Below are 22500 nucleotides of genomic sequence, written 5' to 3'. Positions count from 1 at the left end.
TCACCAAAAAATAAACTAAATCACCACAAGCATACTTGTAGGCTAACGTCAAAACGGACATTTATTAAAGACGCGAAAGAAGAATCAAGAGGATTAAAAAAAAAAAAAACTTTAGGAGTATGGAAAAAAATGAGAACTCTTTAAGAATCGTGTATCATTTTAAATTTACCCGTTTGTTTAAAAAGGTAGACGGTAAACTATGTTTGTGTAAACACCTGTGATAATCTGAAACTGGCGCCGGTTCCGTTTGATTCTGCTTCATCACAGGTGCTGAAACTCATCAGAAGAGTCTCTTTTGTGTTGTTGTTTTTTCTGTTTGTTTTTAAACTCTGCTGCAGTTCCCTTACCACCCTACTCCACCATTTGTCCCAGTCCATTACTGAAACACATAGCCGGGTGTCTGAATCCTCCGTTCGGAACATATATATATATTATATATATATATCAGTCTTTTTGGACATTACAAAAGAACAATGCCAGGGTAAGACCAGCGCAAGAGAGCGTGCTCTCTCGGATCATTCCAGTGCGCTTCTCCAGAGGCCTGTTCGTGCCCCCCCCCGTTCCCCCCCCCGCTCCCCTCCCCCCGCTCCCCCCCCCCACGCTCCTCCAAACCCCATGGACCTTTTTCCACAGTGACACTGGTGTCCGGATCTTTACTTGATTTCTGTTTTTTTCCCCCTCCAGATAGCTAATCTGTTTTACTTGTAGCAACTCAAGAATTGCTTTGTTATACTTGACAAACACACACACACGCACATAAATATATACACACAGACACACAGACTTACACACGGATCTAATTAATCCATGGTGCTGCAGTTATCTCTGGGTTTAGAGTTTGTTTGTTTTTCCTATTGGAATATTATTTTCTTAGTGATTTCCTGTTGTATTCCAAGATTTGCGAGACTTCAGCTGATGCTCTGATTGGACAGGAGCAGAAAAAAAAACAATCCTAAGATTCATTTTTGAATCTGGAACGGAGCAGTTTGTTTTGTCTTGGTGTGCTGGGATGCTGTGGCAGAGGAACTGTAGTGCACTGCTTTTCCGAGGTTTGCCCCCCCCACCCCATCCCCTCCCATCCCCTTCATTGTTCATGTTTTGTTTTTTAAAACAAGAATAGTTCTCCTCTAATCCCTACGCCTCCCGACCAATCTGAGCATTCCACACGTCTGACACAAACATGACAGTGAAAAAAAAGAAGGAAAAAAAAAACCTCCCCAGAAAATTAGAACTAAATGTTAAGAAAGCTGCTGTGCTCTCAATTGTACGTTTTTATTCTTTTTTCGTTGTTTGTTTAGTTTTCTTTTTTTGAAAGAAAAAAAAACGCAAGTGCTGCTTGTAGTTGTTTCCGTTTGTACAGAATGCTGTACCTGCCTCATGAAACGGACAGAGTGGGGTTTGTTGGGGGAGGCGCACTCTCTCTCCCTCCCAGTGAACATCAAGCTTTTGTGCCATGACCACTGCAGTGGGGATTCAAAAAAAAAGAAGAAGGAGGGGAGAAACAGCACCATCATTTGAGACTGAGTGGACATCCCTGGGCCTCCCCCTAACGTTCCTACCAGGGATATGGACCTGTTGATGTAACCGCAGACAGGCTGGAGGACCGCATTAGTGTCGCGGAGATTGAATGGGAATATTCAAAAAGAATACTTTTTTGTTCTATTTTTTTTTTCTAGTTCTTGGATACGTTTGAGGATCCCCATCAAGCTTTCGGGAGGGGTGGACTGGGGTAGTCGGTGAACAGGACTGGATTTTCACTGTCTGCCCCCCACCCCACCCCCCTGCCCCCCCCCTTCCCCCCCTTCCCTTCCTTCTGACCCAGTGACCTAAAGACTCAAGGGTACTCACTGGTTAACATGAATGTTTCTCTCTTTCACAAAACACTTTTGAGTTAAAAAAAAAACGAAAGACGTATTGAAATGGACACGATAATGCAAATGTTGACTTTTGTGACACGGGGGTTATAAAAAAAAAGAAAAAAGAATAACAGACCAGCACCTTAATGACAAACAAAGCAAAATCCCAGAACGTATGATCATGTGTACTTGTATAAAAACGTGTTATATACTGTTCCAAGAAAATATAGTACACTAAAGTTGCCGCATGATTAGTTTTCTTTCCCCTTCTTGTTCTGGGGGGGTGGGATTGGGTGGATGGGTGGGTTGTGGGTGGGGAAAACACTGGGTGTGCTATCAAAGGACGGGGCTAAGACTGCCTGGTTTGTACTTCTCCCCTCCCCTTCCTGTCCCTCTTGAAACTGGACAGATTACTTCCTTTTTTTTTCAAAGGAGATTGATTTTTTTTTTTTTTTTTTTTAAACTTCAAACATAGTAATAAATATTTGGTATCTACACCCATACCAACCAGACAACAGTACTGAACAGATGAGATGTATCAATGCATTTTGATAATAAAATACTCACGATGACAACATTCTAGTTTTAAAACAGTAGTATGGATATCTTATTTAATAGCTGCAGACTTACAATATATGAGAACATTATCAACAGACCTGTCAAACAGACAACTGCTTAAGAATCAGTCTCCAGAGAATGACAGAATTCAGAGATAGATGGCAAAGCAAAGCAAAGAGGGAGTTGGTGAGATCCAGGTGGCCAAATAAAGATCAATGTGAGTTATTCCCCCAGAAAAGGATTTCACTGATATCCAATATCAGCATGTATAGCCTACATTGCATTACATTTAGTCAGCTAGCTTATATTCAAAGCTGGGCAGATGCTAAGAAGCATTGCAAGCAAGCTTTAATTTCTGGTTGTCCACCAGGTTTTCTCTTTCCTACAGTGTTGGACTGTGTTTAAGTGGCAGGCCTTGCCCAAGGGACACTGTAATGCGGGGGAAGACTGGGTCAATTCAAGAGCCCTGCCCTGTCTGTCAAGGTGCCCTCCTGAAGCATGATGACCAGCATTGTTATTATTAAATGAGAAGCACAACACAATGTTCCAGTCCAACATCTAGCAGTGCCCCTTGATCAGCAAAAGGAATGACCATGGTTGTCAGGCAATCTGACTGACGCACTGATCTTCATCGGATCCAGCTGTAAGGTCGGCAGTCCATGTCGAGGTTGTCCCGGTACACAACACGATATCCACAGTGTGTAGCAAGCCGCTGACACTTCTTGGGCCAGGATGTAGGCTTCATGGGTCTGAGGGAAAGGTCATGGAGATATTGTGAGAACAAGGGCTGCTTCACCTAATGGTTAGTTCCTCCAGGGGCAGAGAATGATCATAATGTCTAAGAAGGCAAACCAGGAAGTCTTCACAAACTAAATTCACCTGATCTTTTTGGTATGGAATTATGCAATTGAGGTGTAGCAGTAGGTGTAGAGTCAAGTCAAGTCAAGTCAAGTTTATTTATATAGCACATTTCATACACAGAGGTCATTCAATGTGCTAGAGGCTTTCTTTGTTTGGGGAAATACTTTCATGTTAATGATTGTAATTATATTATGATTATATACTTACGAAAGACACACAAAGCCATGATCATGACAATAGCACTTGTCACAGCCCTTGTGAAATGTCTGTCCAGGAATGAAGAGACTCCCCTTATGCACACATGACCCTAAGAAAGAATTTAGAAGAATTAAGAATTAAATAGGAATTCATTCATTATTATTAATGATAATAACATATACAGAGATCATTGGTTGTTGAGGGTACATCTATATACGGTGAGTGGTTATTTGGTCGACCATACTGCCAAACAGAGCGGCTCCCTGAATAACCTGAAACGTTTTGCCTGAAATTGTGCATTCTCCATTTGTGTGCTTGGAAGACCACCAGATGGCAACATTAACCAATGTAAGAAGGTACGTAAAGAAAAGTCCCTCTGAGCACCAGATGGCAACATTAACCAACGTAAGAAGGTACGTAAAGAAAAATCCCTGCGCATCCTACACATGAGTCTGCTCCTGCTCTAGGAATAGCGCCCCTCCAAAGTTCTGATATTGTTATTTCTCTTTGGTGAAAGCCAGACAGTTCAACACCATGGCAGAGGCCTTGGCTACACATGGCAGGAAACCTCACAATTAAACTGAATTAGGTCTGAATTAATCAATCAATGAATTAAAATGTTGCCGATTTTAACTGATAGAAATTGTAGGTGTGTGCAGTGCATAGCCACTCACCTGTGTGACGAGACACGGCTGCCCTCGTAACGCTTACGCAGACGACAAGGACCAAAATAAAGAGCACTCCCCGACAGCAACTCATGTTAACAAACTGATGGTTTTCGAGAGGACCAAATATACTGTACCCTATAGGAAATTGGTATAGATAAGAATCGATCCAATATGGTCTAGACATTCAGTTCAAAATAAATCCAATTAATAAAATGAAGAGAGCTGGCCCAGTGGGTGAGTGAGGTCTGTTGTTGAAGGAGAAGACGCTAAGAGAGCTGCAGGCAAAGGACTTCACAGCTTTCCTTCTGGCAGACACCAAATGCTTCTTATGTGTTCTGTCAGACTGTGCAAGTCTTCATCTCTCTCTCTCTCTCTCTCTCTCTCTCTCTCTCTCTCTCTCTGTCTCTCTGTCTGTCTCTGCTGCTCTGTCTCATTCTCTCACCAGATGGGCTTTATAGTCTCATCAGCACCTGTGAGATGAGAGGAGAAGAGCATGGGAAGACTTGGAGAAAACATCCTGATTCTCAGGCCCATGCTCCTTTATTTATTTACCTTTCCTTTTTCCTTCTCTCTCTCTCTCTCCTTCTGTCTCTCTCCCTCTCTTTCTCTGTCTCTCTTTTCCACCTTTTTCATGTCTTTCCATCATCCTTTCTGTCACAGTCGGTAGGCATGGGCATATGCCTCACTGTCATCCAGCTCTGCTTTTCCTGGCTCTTGCCCACCTCTCGCCTGCCTTGTTCCAGGATGTCTCTTTTTCGGCCTGGGCCAAGGTGGTCTGGGATGAACGAGAATTCCATTTAAACATCACGATTTTCGGATTCCCCTGTGCGGTCTGTGACGGACTCCGACTGGACACGGCCTTTGGAATGTCTGCTGCCGGACGTCAGGTGTGGATTCTTCCGTTCGCGGCCACTGAAGTCATGCAGCTTTGGAGACAGGCAGAGACCTGGGTGGGATTTTCTCCGATGCAGGCCCATCGTGTACACCCGTTGTCCGAGGAATTCAGTACAGCGGTGTCCTGTTTGAAGATGTGGAAAGAAGAACATCGTAGAGAGTCTGAATAAGACTGGCAGGCCAAATGCAGTTATCATATCACTCAGGCAGTTTAGAGACAGAGACAGCAGCTCTTTTGATCCTTAAGGTTTGAACTGAAAGCCTTAGAGTTGTTAGAACTATGCCTTTAGGCCTGAGCTTCAGGTTTAAAATCGAGTGGGACATTGATGTGTAATTAAACCAGCCCTCTGTCCAGTACAGTACGGGCTCATTCCTAGTAGGATTCATAAGGTCCTCTGAGGGTTGTGACAGAGCGCCCACCTACTCCCCCCTTCTGCTGGGTGAAATCTTTGATGCCCTTCAAAAGAAATTAAAGCAAGGAACACTTTTGAAGTCATTATATATAATTATCTCTTTTCACATCTTGAATGATCTGGTGCATACCTGAATCGAGCACAGTGGAGCACTTCAAGTCCTGCTCTCCAGAAGTGGGAGGTGATGATCGTTAGCCTTAGGCTCTGGAGATGAACAAAAAAAACTGTTGTAATCCAGTCTACCCATAGACCTATGCATTGTCATTAACTCGACACCGTCAGAATGAAGCGTGATGGTGAGAATAGGCTTTCAGATAGTAGCCTCGAATGCTGAGTTCTTAGTTGAATGTTGGAATTTTAGGAGTAATGGAAAGGTGGTATATGGCAGTTGCTTTTATCCAAGAAAATAATAATAATAATAATAATAATAATGAACAATTACATTGTAGGCTATTGCTTTAAATGAATCATTTCTCAAATAAGTGTGCCATACAGGGCACAATCAAGATGGTTTCATAGTCTCAAAGACAGCTAAGATGTATAAATATCATTTTTTGGACTCTGGGTTTCCTTGTGACATGCTTTGGCCTAGCACTAGGCATTTGGTAACACAAGGATGAAAGCTTATGGGCTGGCAATGAGACATGTCAGGAATGAAGAAAATTGAAATTATTCATAGTAGATTATCCTGTTTTTTTTTGCATGGGGATGTTTGTGCAACAGACACATGCCGTGCCAGATCAGAGCCAAGTCCGTACCGGAATCAGCTCTTCTTTGAGCTCAATGCCACTGCTTGCTACAAAGTTGCATAACATCTGATTGATACCTGCTAATATAGCAAGGCTAATCTGCTACAGTGTGCTGTGCCTTGAGACGAATTAGGGCATGTTGTTTACGCCCACACACACACACACACACACACACACACACATACACACATATGGCCTAACAGGACCACATTTGAGCTTTCAGTAGATGAAGTAGTAACTGTTCTTTTCTGATTTGAATGAAAATGTTGTGTGTGTGGTTGTGTGACTATGCGTGCGTGTGTAAACATTTCAGCAAAATAACTGTGGAACGTGTCATATAGCAAAGCACAGTACACAATAAAAAGGTGAACTATTTCCAAACCTAAATAATGCAAACACTTGGAAGAACCGCTCTTTCAGAATCATCAAATAGCCCTGATTTAGCTGTTTATTAAATGTCAAAAAGAATTCTGATTTCGGAAGTAGGCTGTTGCTTTGATGATTCCATGGACCTGTGTTTCTCAGGGAAAATGTAAAAATAGCAACACTGTCCAGTGACAGCATCAAACTGACTGTAGCAATTTATGGTAGGCCTAGTCTAGGACATGATCAGATTCTGTGTCAGAGCCTTGCAAATCACTGGGCTGATTGAGACAGACTCAAACAAAGAGACTCAAACCAACGGTGGCGGTCCTAGCTTAGCTCCCACCTCAGCGCAGTCATCTGCCCCAGATAAGGTGTGGTCTCGACGAGTCGTCCAGCACATCTTGTTCCTTCAGATGGAATGGAAAGTAAACGTGTCAGTCATTTCAGCAGAACCGCAGAGTGCGCGTGAAAAGGTCACAGTGTGTGAGAGCATGCTAAATGCACATGACCTCGCCCTCTCACACAAACACACTCTCTCTCTCTCTACACACACACACACACACACACACACACACATACGCACACTCATTCATACATACGCAGATCAGCATACTCTCTGACGTCGTGCTACGCAGAGTTGCTTTGGCACATGGCTCTCACCACAGGCGTAGGCCACCCATGTGATTGTAAATACGCACACACACACACACACACACACACACACACACACACACACATACACACACACACAGAGTATGCTAGTTAATATGAGTAGACATAAACACATACATTAAATGAATCCAGCCCTGTATTTGTTGCCCTACATCATTTTCCGTTGCTCTGATATGGTTAACCTTGTGACTGTATTTGTGTATTTGTGTTCACCATGTACAGTGCCTCCTGATGTTCCTGTCATTTGAGTCTTGTTCTGGCCACGGGGCAATGATCCTGTTCATCTTTCAAGACCTCCTCCTCTTCTGCCACTCTCCCTCTCTCCCTCTCTCTCCCTCTCTCCCTCTCTCCCATCCCCTTTGCAGAGGGGGGTGTGTGTGGGGTGGAGGGGGGGGGGGGTGGAGTCGACGCTTGGACCACACAGGTGCACAGCGTTGGACCCCAGACAGCCAATGAGGTCGAAGCACCGCCGCAGGGGATCCATTCAGCGGCAGTTGGGCTCGGGCATGGTTTCCAAGGCGATGCCAGGCTCCCACGGCGGCATGATCAAAGTGAGAATGGACCTGGCGATTCCCCTCCACGCCTCCCCTGTGCACCTGGCAGCCGCGCGGCTGCCCATTTAGTGCCTGCTAGTGGGTTGGCATATGTTCTGGCAGCGCCCAGGACTGTCTGCCTCTGCTGGACTTTCCTCCTCTCCTCCTCTCCACTCCTTTCCTCTTCTCTCCTCCTCTCCTTTCCTCTCCTCTCCCCTCCCCTCCTCTCCTCTCCCCTCCCCTCCTCTCCTCTCCTCTCCTCTTCTCTCCTCCTCTCCTCTCCTCCCTCTGCCTGTCTGCCTGTCTTAAGCATACTGACTCTGTCTACCCTTCTTCTTCTCTCTCTCTCTCTCTCTCTCTCTCTTTCTGTCTCACTGTCAGTCTCTTCTCTCTCGGCCTTTCTGTCCAGCCGCTACTGACCACAACACAGTGAGCAGACAGGAAATGGCCCTCTGAAAACGAGTGCCAGACAGACTGCCCATCTGTTATTCTACCCCCTTCCCTCCTCGCTCCCTCCCTCCCTTTTCTCTCTCTCTCTTCCTTCCCTCTTTCTCTCTCTACCTCTGTCTCTCTCTCTCCCTTCTTTCTCCCCCTCCCCCTCTCCCTCTCTCCAGCTCCCCTACCCCTGCTCTCTCTCTCTCTCTCATGCTCCTGCTTTGGTGTGATTTTCAAAGGTTCCTCTCTCTGTCGGTTTCACTTCATCCTGCATGTTACCTTTTTTATCTTCCCTCTTCCTTATCCATCACGCGCCGTCTCACTCTGTGGGCTCCTGTTTCACTCTCAGTGACCTCATTCTTTTACGTTTTTTTTTTTTAAGCAAACAGTGAATAACAACAGAATTCTAAAACTCCTGTGTGGCTAAGTATTATATCTTGTTATTTGTGATTTATTCTTATGTTATTTGTGTCCAGTGATGAGCTAGCAAGGAAAAAAAAACTATTAGTGCCAGCTCAAGTGCTTGTTAAACAGGTGTAGAAGAAGCCATTTTACTGAGTCCAGACCAGCTACACAATATGGGACTAGCAAGCTGTACACTGGCCCAGAATTGCCGCCTGATTTGTCATGCAGTGTGACGAGGCTGGTGATCCCTGACTAGAAGACAATCAATGCTCCAGCTCTTGGCCAATCACATTGGATTTATTGTTGGATTTTTTGGGCTTTTATGCCTTTCATGACAGGATAGTAGAGAGAGACAGAAACTGAGTGGGAGAGAGAGTCGGGGTGGGATCCGGAAAGGACCACGGGGCGGGAATCGAACCTGGGTCGCCGGCGTGTGGTGCAGGTGCCCCAGCCAGTCGCGCCACGGTTTGGATGTCAGATATTTTTGTCGGCTGTCTTGCAGTCAGAGCAATTTGAATGTCCAGTGTGGGTACAGCAATCACCACCAATGGAAACTGTGTAGTGGGATGTGAGGTATCATGACGTACATGATGGAGCTAAATGGTCTGTGTCTGCCTGGCGAGAAACGGGCTATCTGAGGAATGGGCCGTGTGGAGACCGGGCGTTTCCTACAGTATTTGAAAAGTTCCGTATATCACCTTCACTTTAGCTGTGACCTCTGACCTTTAGATGCACTCATCTAGTCCCACCCAATCAGAACCCAAACCAAGAGAGGCTCTCCTGATTGCCTGCCTGACGCAGGCTTTTAAGGCAAAGGGCCTCAGGCTGACTGGGACTAATGCTATGAAATGAGAGACAAACAGCGGTGGTGGGGGCTGCGGGCCAAGAGCCTTTGAGAGTTGAAGTCGGCACTTATTTTCCTCTCCATCTTGGCAAACGCATATAGCAACAACAAAAGCAAAGCGAAAAAAGCCTACACAGTCTCACGTGACCTAACGTGATGCATGCACTTCATCTTTTCAGCGCCCCACCAGCGCGGCTAAAAATAGTATGCTAACAGAAAACGCTAACCAGTGCAGTGGGGTGTGAAGCTGCTGGTGGTGAGCCAGGAGAGAGACTACCACAGGCTTGCGTTTCACCGTGATGTACCACAACCACCCCTAAACTCTCCCAATCAGATGTTGAGTTGATTGGCTAATGGGTCTGCACATGACATATGATGCCGACAGACATCATTCATTCTGACAAGACATATCATTCTTTGGTAAAGACTGCAGCAGTATGGCCTTTGGGGCGCCCACTGATGACGTGAAGACCGCGCCTCCCAGAGGGTGCTGGGGTTAGGTTAGGGTTACAGTTAGAGTAAGGGGTTTTGAAGATGACGGTGGCCATCAAAAGACCATCAAGTAAGACTGCAGTGATGCTCTTGGAGTCACTGTGGCATGTACCGTATGAATAGGGTCACCCATCTCGTAAACATATACCATGAGCCACTTCCATAGTGGTAAACATATAGAATTAAGGACATCCGTAGCGGTAAACATATAGAGTTAAGGACATCCGTAGCCTGTCTAACGCTGTACACAAATGGCCAATGTGGGGCCACTGGGGACGTGGTCTACTCCTGTAGCTGCATGTGTGACTGCCTGGAGAGAGTCGTGAGGCCGGTGCGGCGGGGGAGCGAGCGAGCTCACTCTCGTCTCGTCAGGACGGATACGGTTGATCAGTGACAGTCCAGTGGCCTTTCCGTACGGCTGGCCGCCTGCAAACAGATGAGACTCAGGGACAGCAGGGGAACTCAGGGCACAGCAGCCATCTCGCTCTGTGCGTGCGTGCGTATGCCTGTGTGTGTGTGTGTGTGTGTGACACATCCTCATCAGCAACATCTTCATCTGCCTGCCCAAATGATCAGCTGTGGAGTCACAGAGCCAAGACTGGCTGTTTGTTGTAAAAGAGCTTCACACTAACATGTAACATCTGTCAATATCCACCAAAGGCTTATTGCATGGACATGTTAGGGATATATTGTACATGGGGTGGGGGTGTGTGTCATAGGGAAGACTATTGTTATAATGTAATGTTTTTGAAGGCAGTTGGAGAGGAAAATGAAATACAGTACCTGTAGGCCTACTATATAAAACTCACCTGAAAAGTAAGACTGAGCAAAGAGCATGGCTTTTGACAGCCGATTGACACAGAGGGCATCACTATGCTGAGTCTTTTATCATGAGTTGTGTAGACCTATTAGAATATCTTCATATCATATCTTTGAAAGAAGGCCACATTAGACCACAGCCTCTTGACACATGTGCTAAAAAACGGTTGATATTCAACTGATTTATTTCTTGCTTTTTTGATAAAACAGTAACACCAACAATGGCTAAGTGGTGATGACTATGCTTCCATCTTTGACTCTCCGCTGACAATCTTGCATAAACATTCCATTATCAAAACACAGAGACCGGGCAGCATCTTACTTTGTATTTAAAATAAATAAATAATAATAATCAACAGAAAGGCATTCAACACAGGATCCACAGGGAAAAAATATATGCAGCAGTAGTTACATATCATAACTCAAGATAGAAACCGTTAAATAAGATCTGCCCACAGTTGTCATATTTTTATATCTTGTTTTGGCACATTAAAAACAGAAATAATGGTAAACTATGAGAAAGCAACTGGAAAAGAAAAGTGACAGTGCAGGTGATTTCTTTTGCCAGAAAAGATCTTCCAGAGATGTTTTTAAAATCTAGATTTTGAGTTTCCTCCATTCTTCACAGATGTTTTTGTAATTTACAATGCCATGTAGAAACCGTTTGAAATCTTCTGAGAAATGAAATGAATAACATGTGCCCTTATGTCCACAACTTGACTGATTGAAACTGCTTGGCATATCCAGTGTCACTATAATACTTAAATGCCGCCATCTATGCAACTATGGATTAATTTAAAGAAAGTAAACGCACTCTTGTAGATTAAGTTTATGACAAGTGAATTGTATTCTTTATCCCCTTTATCACTAGTATTGTGAAGTGTAGGCTGTTTCCCCTTTCTTTCCCTTTGGTACCCAGTGCTACCATGTCTAAGTCTGCACGGTAGCCATTAGGGATGCCCTTCCATGTAACCATGCCATAGCTTTCTTTCCTGTTGCCTGTGCACTAACCCATGTCTGTGAGTACATGGAGCACTGAGTGTGCTCTTGTGGGACTGGTGTAAGAGACCGCGCTGGAAAAATCTGGCCGATCTGTTTCTTTCCGCAGGACAGGCGGCGAGAGGCCGGCTTTCTGCGTGCGCTGGACCTGGAGACAGTTGAGAGAGGAGCTGCTATCCGAGGCCGACGTTAGGAAAACACAGAAGTTCCAGCCCAGCTCTTCCTCCAGCTGCAGCCGTGTGCGGTGCCCACCTGACGCCTCGCTATATTAAAAGCCCTCCGTAAATATTTGCCAGGAGGGCGAGGTGGGAGGACACGTGGTGGGCATCGGCTCTCATCACCGACGGCCCTGCGTCAGGCAGGGTGTGGAGCGCGTCACTGTGACGTCTCTCTCGTGCGCACCAACCTCCCCAGAATGGCCACCTGCACGCATTCCCACAGGTGCCACCTGCACGCATTCCCACAGGTGATATGGTGCCGGACAAAGATGAGGGATCATCTCAAGCCAAACCACAACAGAACCCCTGCTGGCTGCTCTTCTGACACCACTGGAACTGGAACGTTTTTGTTTTTCTAAAGGGTGCAGTGGAACCTCTCCCCAGTGGTAGAGCAGTCTGCCTCTACTTTACTCTCTCTCTCTCTCTCTCTCTCTCTCACACACACACACACACACACACACACACACGCACACACACCAACATGCCACTGAAATGGGCCTTAGAAGACCTGTTGACAGAAACAGAACTCAAAAGTAACATGAGAGGAGATAACTAGTGCTTAACTACATCAATCTAACAATCCACCTATGACAGGTCTCTCTTCTTTTTGGAGATCCACACCTGGTCATGTCTGGTCAAGATCAAACCTACGCACTGGTCAGATGTGGTCACAGTCGCACACTAGGAACGGCACCAAACATAACAAACAAAACCTCTGGAATGATGAGTGGATGGTGAAGTGAAGAAAAGAGACAAAAGAAAAACAGAATAGTTGCCCAAAACCACACTGACACTCACTGAAATACTATCAAGGAAACATACAATTGTTTGCATTTACAAGTCCCCAGCGGTACTGATGATGAGCGAACCGAAACAGAAGAAAAGGGTGAGATAAAGGAACAGATTGTAAAAGAGGGATTGTAGAAACTTCCACTCCTCATGGCGTTAACAGAGTGAATGCTGTTAACTTCAGCCCAGGCCTTGACCATCCCGATGTCCGGGATGGGACATTTGCTTGCTGCTTTCGCATCTCTGCACCTTACTCAACTCAACCAGCCCTCCATTGGCACCTTCCATTGGATCCCCCCTCCTTGTAGGCCGCTCTGCGGATGTGAAGGCCAGGGGAGCCGAGGCCAGGCGGTGAGCCCCAGTGTGCCCAGCTTCAGCGTCCACTGCTGATTCACCCACATCATCCACCGGGGCAACACAGTAACCGGAGGCACTAAGGCAGCCGTGACAATGTGGTACCAAAAATGTGTGTGTGTGTGTGTGTGTGTGTGTGTGTGTGTGTGTGTGTGTGTGTGTGTATGTGGTGGGTGGGTTGAGAGATGGGGGGTGGGGTCAGCATTTGGGTCAGCTGTCAAAGGAACTGCAGGCTTTGACTCTAGAGCAGTCTGCCACACAAAGAGAAATGCTGGACAGTAAACTGAAGGACAGCTCATCAGCCCCCCCCCCCCCCCCCCCCCGCCCCATCTGAACAGAACAGACAAACAAAGCCAAAAGAAAACAAAAACAACCATTATAAAAGCACCAGAGTTGTTTTGGGGGCATACTTTACACTGTAAGTCAAGGGTACTGAGTGAGAGTGGGAGTGTGTGTGTGTGTGTGTGTGAAAGGCGCTCGGTCGGATGGGTGGGTGGGTGGGTTGGGGGGGGGGGTTCCTCTACGCTGAAAAACATGCCGTTCATTGAGGATGTGGAGCAGCTCAGTGCGTAACGTTTGTGGGCTGGCGTCCCGCTGTGAGCTAGCGGTGAAAAGTACAGACCACCCATTGAAGCAAAGAGAATGCAGCGCCGCTAGCCGCTAGCTGCTCTCAGCACCACTCCACTGCTGCAGCCACACTGCTGAGGCATCCTTCTCACCCAAGAGGAGAGGAGAGGAGAGGAGGAGAGGAGGAGAGGAGCGTTGTGGAATTGTAGTAGTCAGGCACCGGTCCACTGGGCTTCACAGTCTCTATCTGTGTGTGTGTGTGTGTGTGTGTGTGTGTGTGTGTGTGTGTGTGTGTGTGTGTGTGTGTGTGTGTGTGTGTGTGTGTGTGTGTGTGTGTGTGTGTGTGTGTGTGTGTGTGTGTGTGTGTGTGTGTGTGTGTGTGTGTGTGCGTGTGCGCGCGCGCGCGCGCGCGCGGAGATGGTGGCCTCCAGGGGGGGTGACTGATGAAGGGTGAGAGCGATCGGTAATCGACTGGTCAGGCCTGGCCTTGTGGGGCCAGTGGAAGTCTGTGACGAGGGCGGGGCCTGAGTTGAATGCAGCATGCAGGGCATTTCCTCCAAACAGAACGGGGTCCAAAAGAACACAACTACACACAGCCACAAGAACGGATCAGAAACCCAGCAATCACAGATAACCCATGAAGGTGAGACCCACCACGACACAAGGGGGTCAATGACAGTTTGACCTATGAATGCTTCAGATCAATCACTGCGCTGTGATAAAACACAGTATTATGATAACACATTTACATGTTCACTATTTGATCTCAGTAGAACATATTACCATCACTATTGTCTTTACATAACATCATATATATATATATATATAACATCATCATCATCACCATCACCATCACCACCATCATCATCATCATCATCATCATCATCATCATCATCATCATCATCAGTTGTATATGGTGGGATAATATTGTTGGAGGGTTGCTTACATATAAGGGTATATGAAGTGAAACGATAATGGCAAGGTATAGTTTGACAAATACACTCTTGAAAGGGCCAGGGAAGGGAATATGAACTTCAAGGATAAATTCTTTAAGCCTGTACCCTGTTTCCATATAAAGACATTATTTACAAATAAACATACTCCATCTGTTCCTCTGAAGTCTCGGAGGCAGAGGACTATAGGTACAAATAGGGTGTTCAAAATCGGTCAGAAAAGGACAAAATTACACACTGTGCTGTACAAAAAGTTTTTTCTTTTGATCTTTTTTTTCTTTTTTTCAGATTTTTGGTTTGTACTTTTTTCATGTGTCTCCAAAGTAGCACCCAGGCGCTTGAACAAATGCAATTCATAACAACCTTTTTTTCTTTCTTTTTAAAGCTAGAAATCTTTACCTTTTCTGTTTTGATAAAATATGCAAATTGGAACAGGTTACAGCTGCTGCAAGCATAATTATCGTAATTACATCTTCAGCTTCGATATCATCATCATCATCATCATCATAGAAATAAGACGCTATAGCAATGCTGTGTTGTCATGTTCCCAGAGGTGTTGCTTTTTGTAAAGCTGACATAGTTCTTTGTTAGCAGGTCTTCTTCAAACAGCTAAAATGATACAGAATAGTTTCTCCTTTTCTTTTTTTTCTTTTCCTAGAATCCTGTCCAGTCCTATAATACAAAACCGCTGTGTGAACAGCCTCCTCCCTGAGGTCAGACACTTTGACCCGAGGAGAGGGGGAGAGGAGGAGGAGGAGGAGGAGAAGGGGCGAGGGGGAGAGGGGGCCTGGAGCCCGAGGAGCAGAGAGAGGAGTGGGAGGAGGCACCGACTTTTCAGTGAAACCGCTGCACTCCATAGCGAGGGTCCTTCATATCCCGGATCTCAATCTGCCAAGACCACAAGAAGACACAAGAGACAGAGGAAAAACGATTTTAGAAACTGTTCTCTTCTAAAGAGGTTGGGGACACAGAAGGGGAACACTGAACCAAGGCAGGGTTACGGCAGGGAGGGGAAGCACGGGAATTGGGTGGCGTACTGTAAGGAACAAGGTTATGCGGGATGTGACGACATCTAGGAAAAATGAAGAGATTTCACAATTGTTTTGCCACCATGGAATGTTCTACTGAATAATGTGGAACGTCAGTCCCGATCTGTGTCCGGTGCCGAGCTGACATGTCTTTAGGGCAGCGGCTCTGGAAGTCATGTGAAGGCTGTGAGCCACCAACCGTGAAGCACTAGCCTGACTCAAAAACATGGACATGCACAGACAGACGTTTGATGTGTGTAAGGAACAAGTGCTTTAAGAAACATATTCTCTGATCAGACCATATGATGTGAGGCAGTTCCTCTGTCACACTGAACCAACCCCCTAACTGCCCTTTCTACAGCACGTTGAAGTCATTAAGGATGCACCAGACAACATCCGAAGAGGAATTAGCGCAAGATGTAGGAACCGCTTCTCTCTCGTTCAGCCATGTCTATGTGTTTTCTTTAAAACAAACAAAAAAACCTCTTAGTCTATCACATTTTAAATTCAGACAGTTTGTTGAGACCAGTGTATGTGGATGAACAGGTTTGCTCCTTACTGAATATTTCCTCACTCTTCTGCACACCATAAGCACCTAAAGGCTGGTATCATGTTTCTTTTACTGTGTTGAGCAGAGTCCCCATCAGTTGGGTTTCTACTATAGGTATTTCACTTCTGTATCTAAAGCTCATTGTAGTTGGAGAGCCGTGTTCTCACAGTCAATCCTCCTGGCTGGTCCACAAACCTGAAGGCAGACATATCTGTATGCTGTGTGAAATATGATCAGTTCACCAAGCTATCTGTAAGCTCTCCTTCTCTTGCTCTCTCTCTCTCACACACACACACACACACACACACACACACACATACAAACTCGCCCGACTGTCTCATATCTGAGCACGTTGTGATGTGGTCTTATCCACTTCATGCACGAGAGGAATATATAAAAAAAAAAAACAGAAGTGGAAAACAAGTGGAAGAGTGGCATGGAAATAAACAGAACACGCTTTGTGTTCCGTTACAGGGGGCGTTCAATCCCAGCACATCCACAGCTCTCAATCCCAGTGTGAGAAACAACACAACACAAACAAACAGACTATCCTGGAAAGGTCACGCTTTAATACAAGTTTACTGACATTTCAGCGAGGGCTCATTCCATCTCGGAGATGAATGCCTCCGAGTGCTTTAGACAGCCCCATTTCGTCTCTCGCACTCTGAAGGGAGTTATTGAGCTGAGCTGTGTTTCCATTACATCACGGTGTTTCTGGCTTGCAGCTGCCCGGGCACAGCTTTGTTTTGCTTTCTCTTCTGTTTGGTAGCGAGTGACCTTTATTGCGAGACAACGTATCTATTTGTCAATTTGCTTCAGCAAAAACAAAAGAACCGTCAAAAGAAAGAGAATTGCGAGCGCTGATGAAATACTCGACACGCCGCTCGTCTCTTTCTGCTCCGGGGAGCCCTGGCGCACTCAGACGGTCAGCTCTGAGCTGGACAGAGGACAGGACAGCTGCGCTGTTGTTTACCTGACCCTGGCCAGCCAGCATCAGAACGCCATGTCACTATCCTGATGACTCACCTCCAAAACTCCAGCCAATTGAATGAAGATGGGATTAGAACATCTATAGCCTGTATAGGGGCGTCTGGAGAGGAGAGGAGGAGAGGAGAGAGAGGAGAGAGGAGAGGAGAGAGGGGAGGAGAGAGGGGAGGAGAGGGGAGGATAGGAGAGGAAAGGAGTGGAGAATAGAGAAAAGGAGAGGAGAGGAGAGGAGAGAGGTGAGAATGGAAAGGAGAGGAGAGGAGAGGAAAGGAAAGGAGAGGAGAGGAGAGGAGTGGAGTGGAGAGGAGAGGATGGAAAGGAGAGGAGAGGAGAATAGAGGAGAGGAGAGAGGTGAGGATAGGAGAGGAGAGGAGAGGAGAATAGAGGAGAGGAGAAAGGTGAGGATAGGAGAGGAGAAAGGTGAAGATAGGAGAGGAGAGGAGAATAGAGGAGAGGAGAGGAGAGAGGTGAGAATGGAAAGGAGAGGAGCGGAGAGGAGAGAGCAACACGAGCAGGGATTACAACCCCTCTAATCTACTTACGCAGCCCTGGTGCTTCAGCCAGAGCAGGTGTCAGATTTGGCAGGCTGTCCAGCAGAACAGCACGAACAGGACAGTCTACCCACATCACCCCCCCTCCCCCTCATACACACTCATACACTCATACACACACACACACACACACACACACACACGCTCCAGACAGTGAGAGGAGCCGGGGTAGAGAGAAGAAAGAAAACACTTGGCAGAGCGTTACAATGCCACCTGGAATACCACCACCCAACCACACGCACACACACACACGCACGCACGCACACACACACACACACACACACACACACACACACACACACACACACACACACACACACACACACACACACACACACACACACACACACACACACACACACACACACACACACACACACACACACACAGACACAGACACAGACACAGACACAGAGACAAACACACTTCAGACCTGATGTGTGTTTACAGAACATTTGGGATGTTTGCCCTGAATCACAGGTTCTGCTTCGTGGGAGGTTGCAATATGCTGGCCCACAAACGACTGTGTGAAATATTAATTACTCAGTGTCCATTATTTAAAAAGAAGAAAAAAAGCTACAACAACAAACTAGCACAGCACACACACACACACACAGCACACACACACATCCACACCCACACACACACACACACACACACACACACACACACACACACACACACACACACACACACACACACACACACACACACACACACACACACACACAAGGCTTAGGGAGCTCATTACTCTCTGTCACAAGAGCAACCAGGCTGAAAACAGGCCCCTCGGAGATCCGGGGGAAATCACACTAGATCACTAGACACATTAGAACAGCAGCCGGAGGTCAAAGGCTAAGTGTGACACTGAGGGCATACACATACACACACACACACACACACACACACACACAGCATCTGTAAGCCACACACTCTACTGCCCACACTGACCATCTGTATATAGTACAGCACACAGACAGCATGTGCCCATGTGTAATCATGTACACTAAGGCCAGTCCCTCTAATGGCCATTTCTGACAGAGACAAACTCAAATCTACCCTGCTGCTCTGCTATAGTGAAGCGCTCCATTTGCGGGGCGTAAAAACCGTTGTTGAAGACTGGTGTAATGAAAATGTGCCTCTGCCACGCCTGCTGTAGCCCGCTCCATTGATTACACTGGGATCTAATTGTTGCATCAGATGCTCCATGAACGGGACCGCGGTAGCAGAGGCTCGGGGAACGTGCCCGGCGTAGCCTCCCTATAAGACCACTCCTAAGGCTATGGGAGTGGGTGGGGAACATGGGTGGGTGCTGCATATTTCTTGTAGCTGTACTGAGGCCCCCCCCCCCCTTCACTGTAAGGTGCTTTGGATACCTAGGAGAGCTTTAAACCTATTGTGGTAGTGTTGTGTATGCATCTGTGCTGTGATCACACAGGAGACAGGGGAGAGGACAGGCGTCAGGAGAGGCTGCGTGCCACTGGGTTGGCCATGCACATCTCTCCAGAGAACACACAACCACTGAGACGGCTTGGGAAGGGGGTCGGGAATAAACGGTCAGAATCGGAAAAGGTGAACTGATCTTACTCCATCCAGTCGGAGGGTCGAAGTCAGGTGCAGTGGCTGCAATGTAAAGGACTGTTAGTGTCTGTGTGGCAGGTCATTATGTAATTCATTTCAACATCTCCAAGCTTCTTCATCCACTCTGGCCATACAAACTTCTCTTTTCAGCCCTACAGCTTCCTACCTTAGAATGTGTTCTGCTTCACATCAACACAAGACATATACTCCTTACTCATAGGTTATCAGCAGTGCTGCCTCTAGCACCTACAGTATACCAGCAATTCTAGTTCTTTTTAAAAGTCATTTTAAAAGTGGTTGAATTGTGTATGAAGCATGTCTTGTCTTGTAAATATGAGCAAGTTCATGCTGTGGATTCCGAGGTGCTTCATTATTTATCTTTGGGAAATTTTGACGAGTTCAACTAAACTCCTCAGCAGCCAAGAGAGCAGCCTTTTATGTGCTTGTGTACTGCGTTCATGAGCTCTGCTCAACTCCCATTAGAAACTCTCACTAAGTGTTCTAAACAAAGGCACGTTAAATGCACTTCTCTTTTTTTTGTAGACAAGACTAATAGCTGCTTGACGTACGTGTTTTCCTCACTCCGGGCATCTGTGCTGCTTTTTAACCAATTCATTTTTCATGGAGAACGCCAAGCACTCAATTCACACCATATCTGAGCAGCTGCTGTGCTACTGTTGTTGTGATATACTCCGGCTGTTGTCGTCGAGTCATTACGCTGAGGGTGTTTCTTCCCTCCTTCCCTTTGGTGCGCCGAGATGGATTTCTAAAGGACATGTTAGCGTCACTTAGCCCATCCTAACGCCCGCTACGTGCCAGCGCTCGCTCAGTGCCAGGCACTGCTTCACTGGTGCTCCCGCTGTGTGTGTGTGTGTGATGCAGGCGGCCTCTTGTCCCGAGGGAGTAGCTAATGCTACACTCAGCCTGACATACAACATGCACTCCATATCCTCCTGCTCTACCCATGGCTACTGCTTTAGCTTATTTATTTTGTCTATTTTTTTACAGCGATGCCGCCTGGAGGGCTCAGGGTTCAGACAGCGACATTAATGGCTGGCATGCAAGTGTGTGTGTGTGTGTGTGTGTGTGTGTGTGTGTGTGTGTGTGTGTGCTGTCGCCAGACGTGCCAGGTTACGTCTGACTCGGAGCACCAGTAGGGGCACATGTGACGTGGGGCACGGCTGGCTGGCGGAGCTATGAGTTGGTCCGTACACCTGGGCAAGGCCCACTGCACACTACTGTGTCTGTGAGGAATGGGAAGCCACCACCACAACACTGACGCTTTGACCACCACACAGTGACACAATCACAGAAGCCACAACAGCGGTCAACTTACCCTCGATACTGCGAAATCTGTGAAGACAGAATAGAAGGGTTTGTTTAGTTCACATGCCTGTTACATGCAGTCACTGTCAAGAAAAATCACAAGGTCAAAATACAGCAGCACTGGACTGCTCGTCCTATTGAAAAGGGGGACCTCATGGAGACTGTTCCGGATATTTCAAAATGTACTCAGCCTGTCTTTGTAGCAAGTCTGTGGAGGAAGATGGATGTCCTTTTTCACCTTAGTTAAGTCGACAATGAGTGAGGGCCAAAATTATTGAGTGAGGGCCTGATTATTACCACTAACATGGACTAGCATGAACATAAACATTCATATATACATACATGTTGCTGCACCGTCATCTAAGCCCTTTTTTATTTGATTTGGATGCTTAGAGTCAGGAACAGTCTGGCTGAAGTCTGTTAAGAAGCATCAGGCCTCAATGTTTTGATATTGATGACACATGAGATTGTCCATAAGTGGATGAATCTGCTGTGCACAATAATTGAAGTGGATAAGTGGAAAAGTGAAGCAAAGCATAACATCTATGAGATCAATGAGATTAGTACAGATCCACTATCCTATCAAGGCAGAGCTATCTTGAACAGAAAGACATCAATGCCATGCCAATTCATTTTCTGTTCTTTTTTTGTCAATCCCAGCAACTATCCCCACTTCCAGAACAGAATATAGGGAGCTGTGGACATTCCAGAACAGAATTCTGTCCAAATAGGGGACTCCAGTGGTGGAGGCAGCAGGAGGCTGGAATTGGTGTGTGGAGGTCAAGGCTGCTGCAAGTGCATTATCGCCTGTTTTATGGCACCTCATGGGCACTGTATCTTCTGCACTCTGGAAAGGTATTCGGTTGGTAGCAATCTACAGTCTCACCACTAGATGTCAATAAACCTTATATACCGTGCCTTTAAGGAGGCCTTTTACTATGTTATACTCTACAGGTACTACTATCATGCAACATTGTTCAGCAACAAAAAGGCGATGTGTGAAACTTACAGCGTTTAATTGAGCTGATGCTTTTATCAATAGGCTATCAGTTTTCAGCATGTCAGTTTTTGACACATCCTCATGTGAATTTGAAGTTAGTGCTTGTCCCTGTCCAGGGTTTCTTGGGTGTGTTGAAAAGCACTATATAAATTAAATTTGCTGCTGTTGTTGTTTGTTGTTTCTTACTCAACAACATCCCTTTGTAGAGTGATCCTAGAGAGTGGCTCTAAAGATAGTCTCATTTAACACTGATATGTCATGAACCTCTCAGCACAAATGAAGGAAATGGAGGTATTTTACTGTACTTGGCCAAGCCATCTTATCTGATCATGTGATTGACCATGCTAGCAAATAGAATGTAAACCCACATACCATCTCTGAAAAGGAGAGAGAGTGGGGGGGGGGGGGGGGGGGGGTTATCTGCCATTTTAATGGTGAGGCAGCACAGGACTGGATTAAAGAGGGAACAAATAAAAGCTGGAGGAGGCTTGGCTCCTCGCCAGCAGGTTTTTATTGATGCTGCAACACCGATTCCCAGCCAGTCACAGATGCTGTAACCCCCACCACCCCCACCACCCCCACCCACATCTCAAGAACCTCCACCACCCCTCAACTCTCCCCTGTCTGCCCTCCTTAGACCCCCCACACTCAAATATAACACAGCACCCAAATCAGGCAGCCATGGCAGAAATATGAGCATGCATGTTGATGTGAGTGTGTCTGTGCTGTGCTGTGTGTGTGTGTGTGTGTGTGTGTGTGTGTGTGTGTGTGTGTGTGTGTGTGTGTGTGTGTGTGTGTGTGTGTGTGTGTGTGTGTGTGTGTGTGTGTGTGTGT

General features: G+C 46.3%; 2 protein-coding genes across 11 annotated transcripts in view; one reads left to right on the top strand and one right to left on the bottom strand.

Moving 5' to 3' along the window:
* setd5 (SET domain containing 5) overlaps window positions 1–2107 on the top strand; it is a 31663-nt gene extending 29556 nt beyond the window's left edge. For all 10 annotated transcript variants that reach the window (XM_062544604.1, XM_062544599.1, XM_062544598.1 and 7 more), the window contains one exon: window positions 1–2107. This exon is cut by the window's left edge and continues 810 nt beyond it. The gene's annotated coding sequence lies outside the window, so the exon portion shown is untranslated.
* Window positions 2108–15419: 13312 nt separating this feature from the next.
* lhfpl4a (LHFPL tetraspan subfamily member 4a) overlaps window positions 15420–22500 on the bottom strand; it is a 33627-nt gene continuing 26546 nt past the window's right edge. The window contains exon 3 of the mRNA XM_062545269.1: window positions 15420–15531. Within this exon, the coding sequence (XP_062401253.1) occupies window positions 15527–15531 (5 nt within the window). The 3' untranslated portion in view covers window positions 15420–15526. The remainder of the gene's footprint in view (window positions 15532–22500) is intronic.

This window comes from Sardina pilchardus, chromosome 9 (genome assembly GCF_963854185.1).
Source record: "Sardina pilchardus chromosome 9, fSarPil1.1, whole genome shotgun sequence".
Lineage (NCBI taxonomy): Eukaryota > Metazoa > Chordata > Actinopteri > Clupeiformes > Clupeidae > Sardina > Sardina pilchardus.
This window is presented reverse-complemented; position numbering and strand designations above follow the sequence as displayed.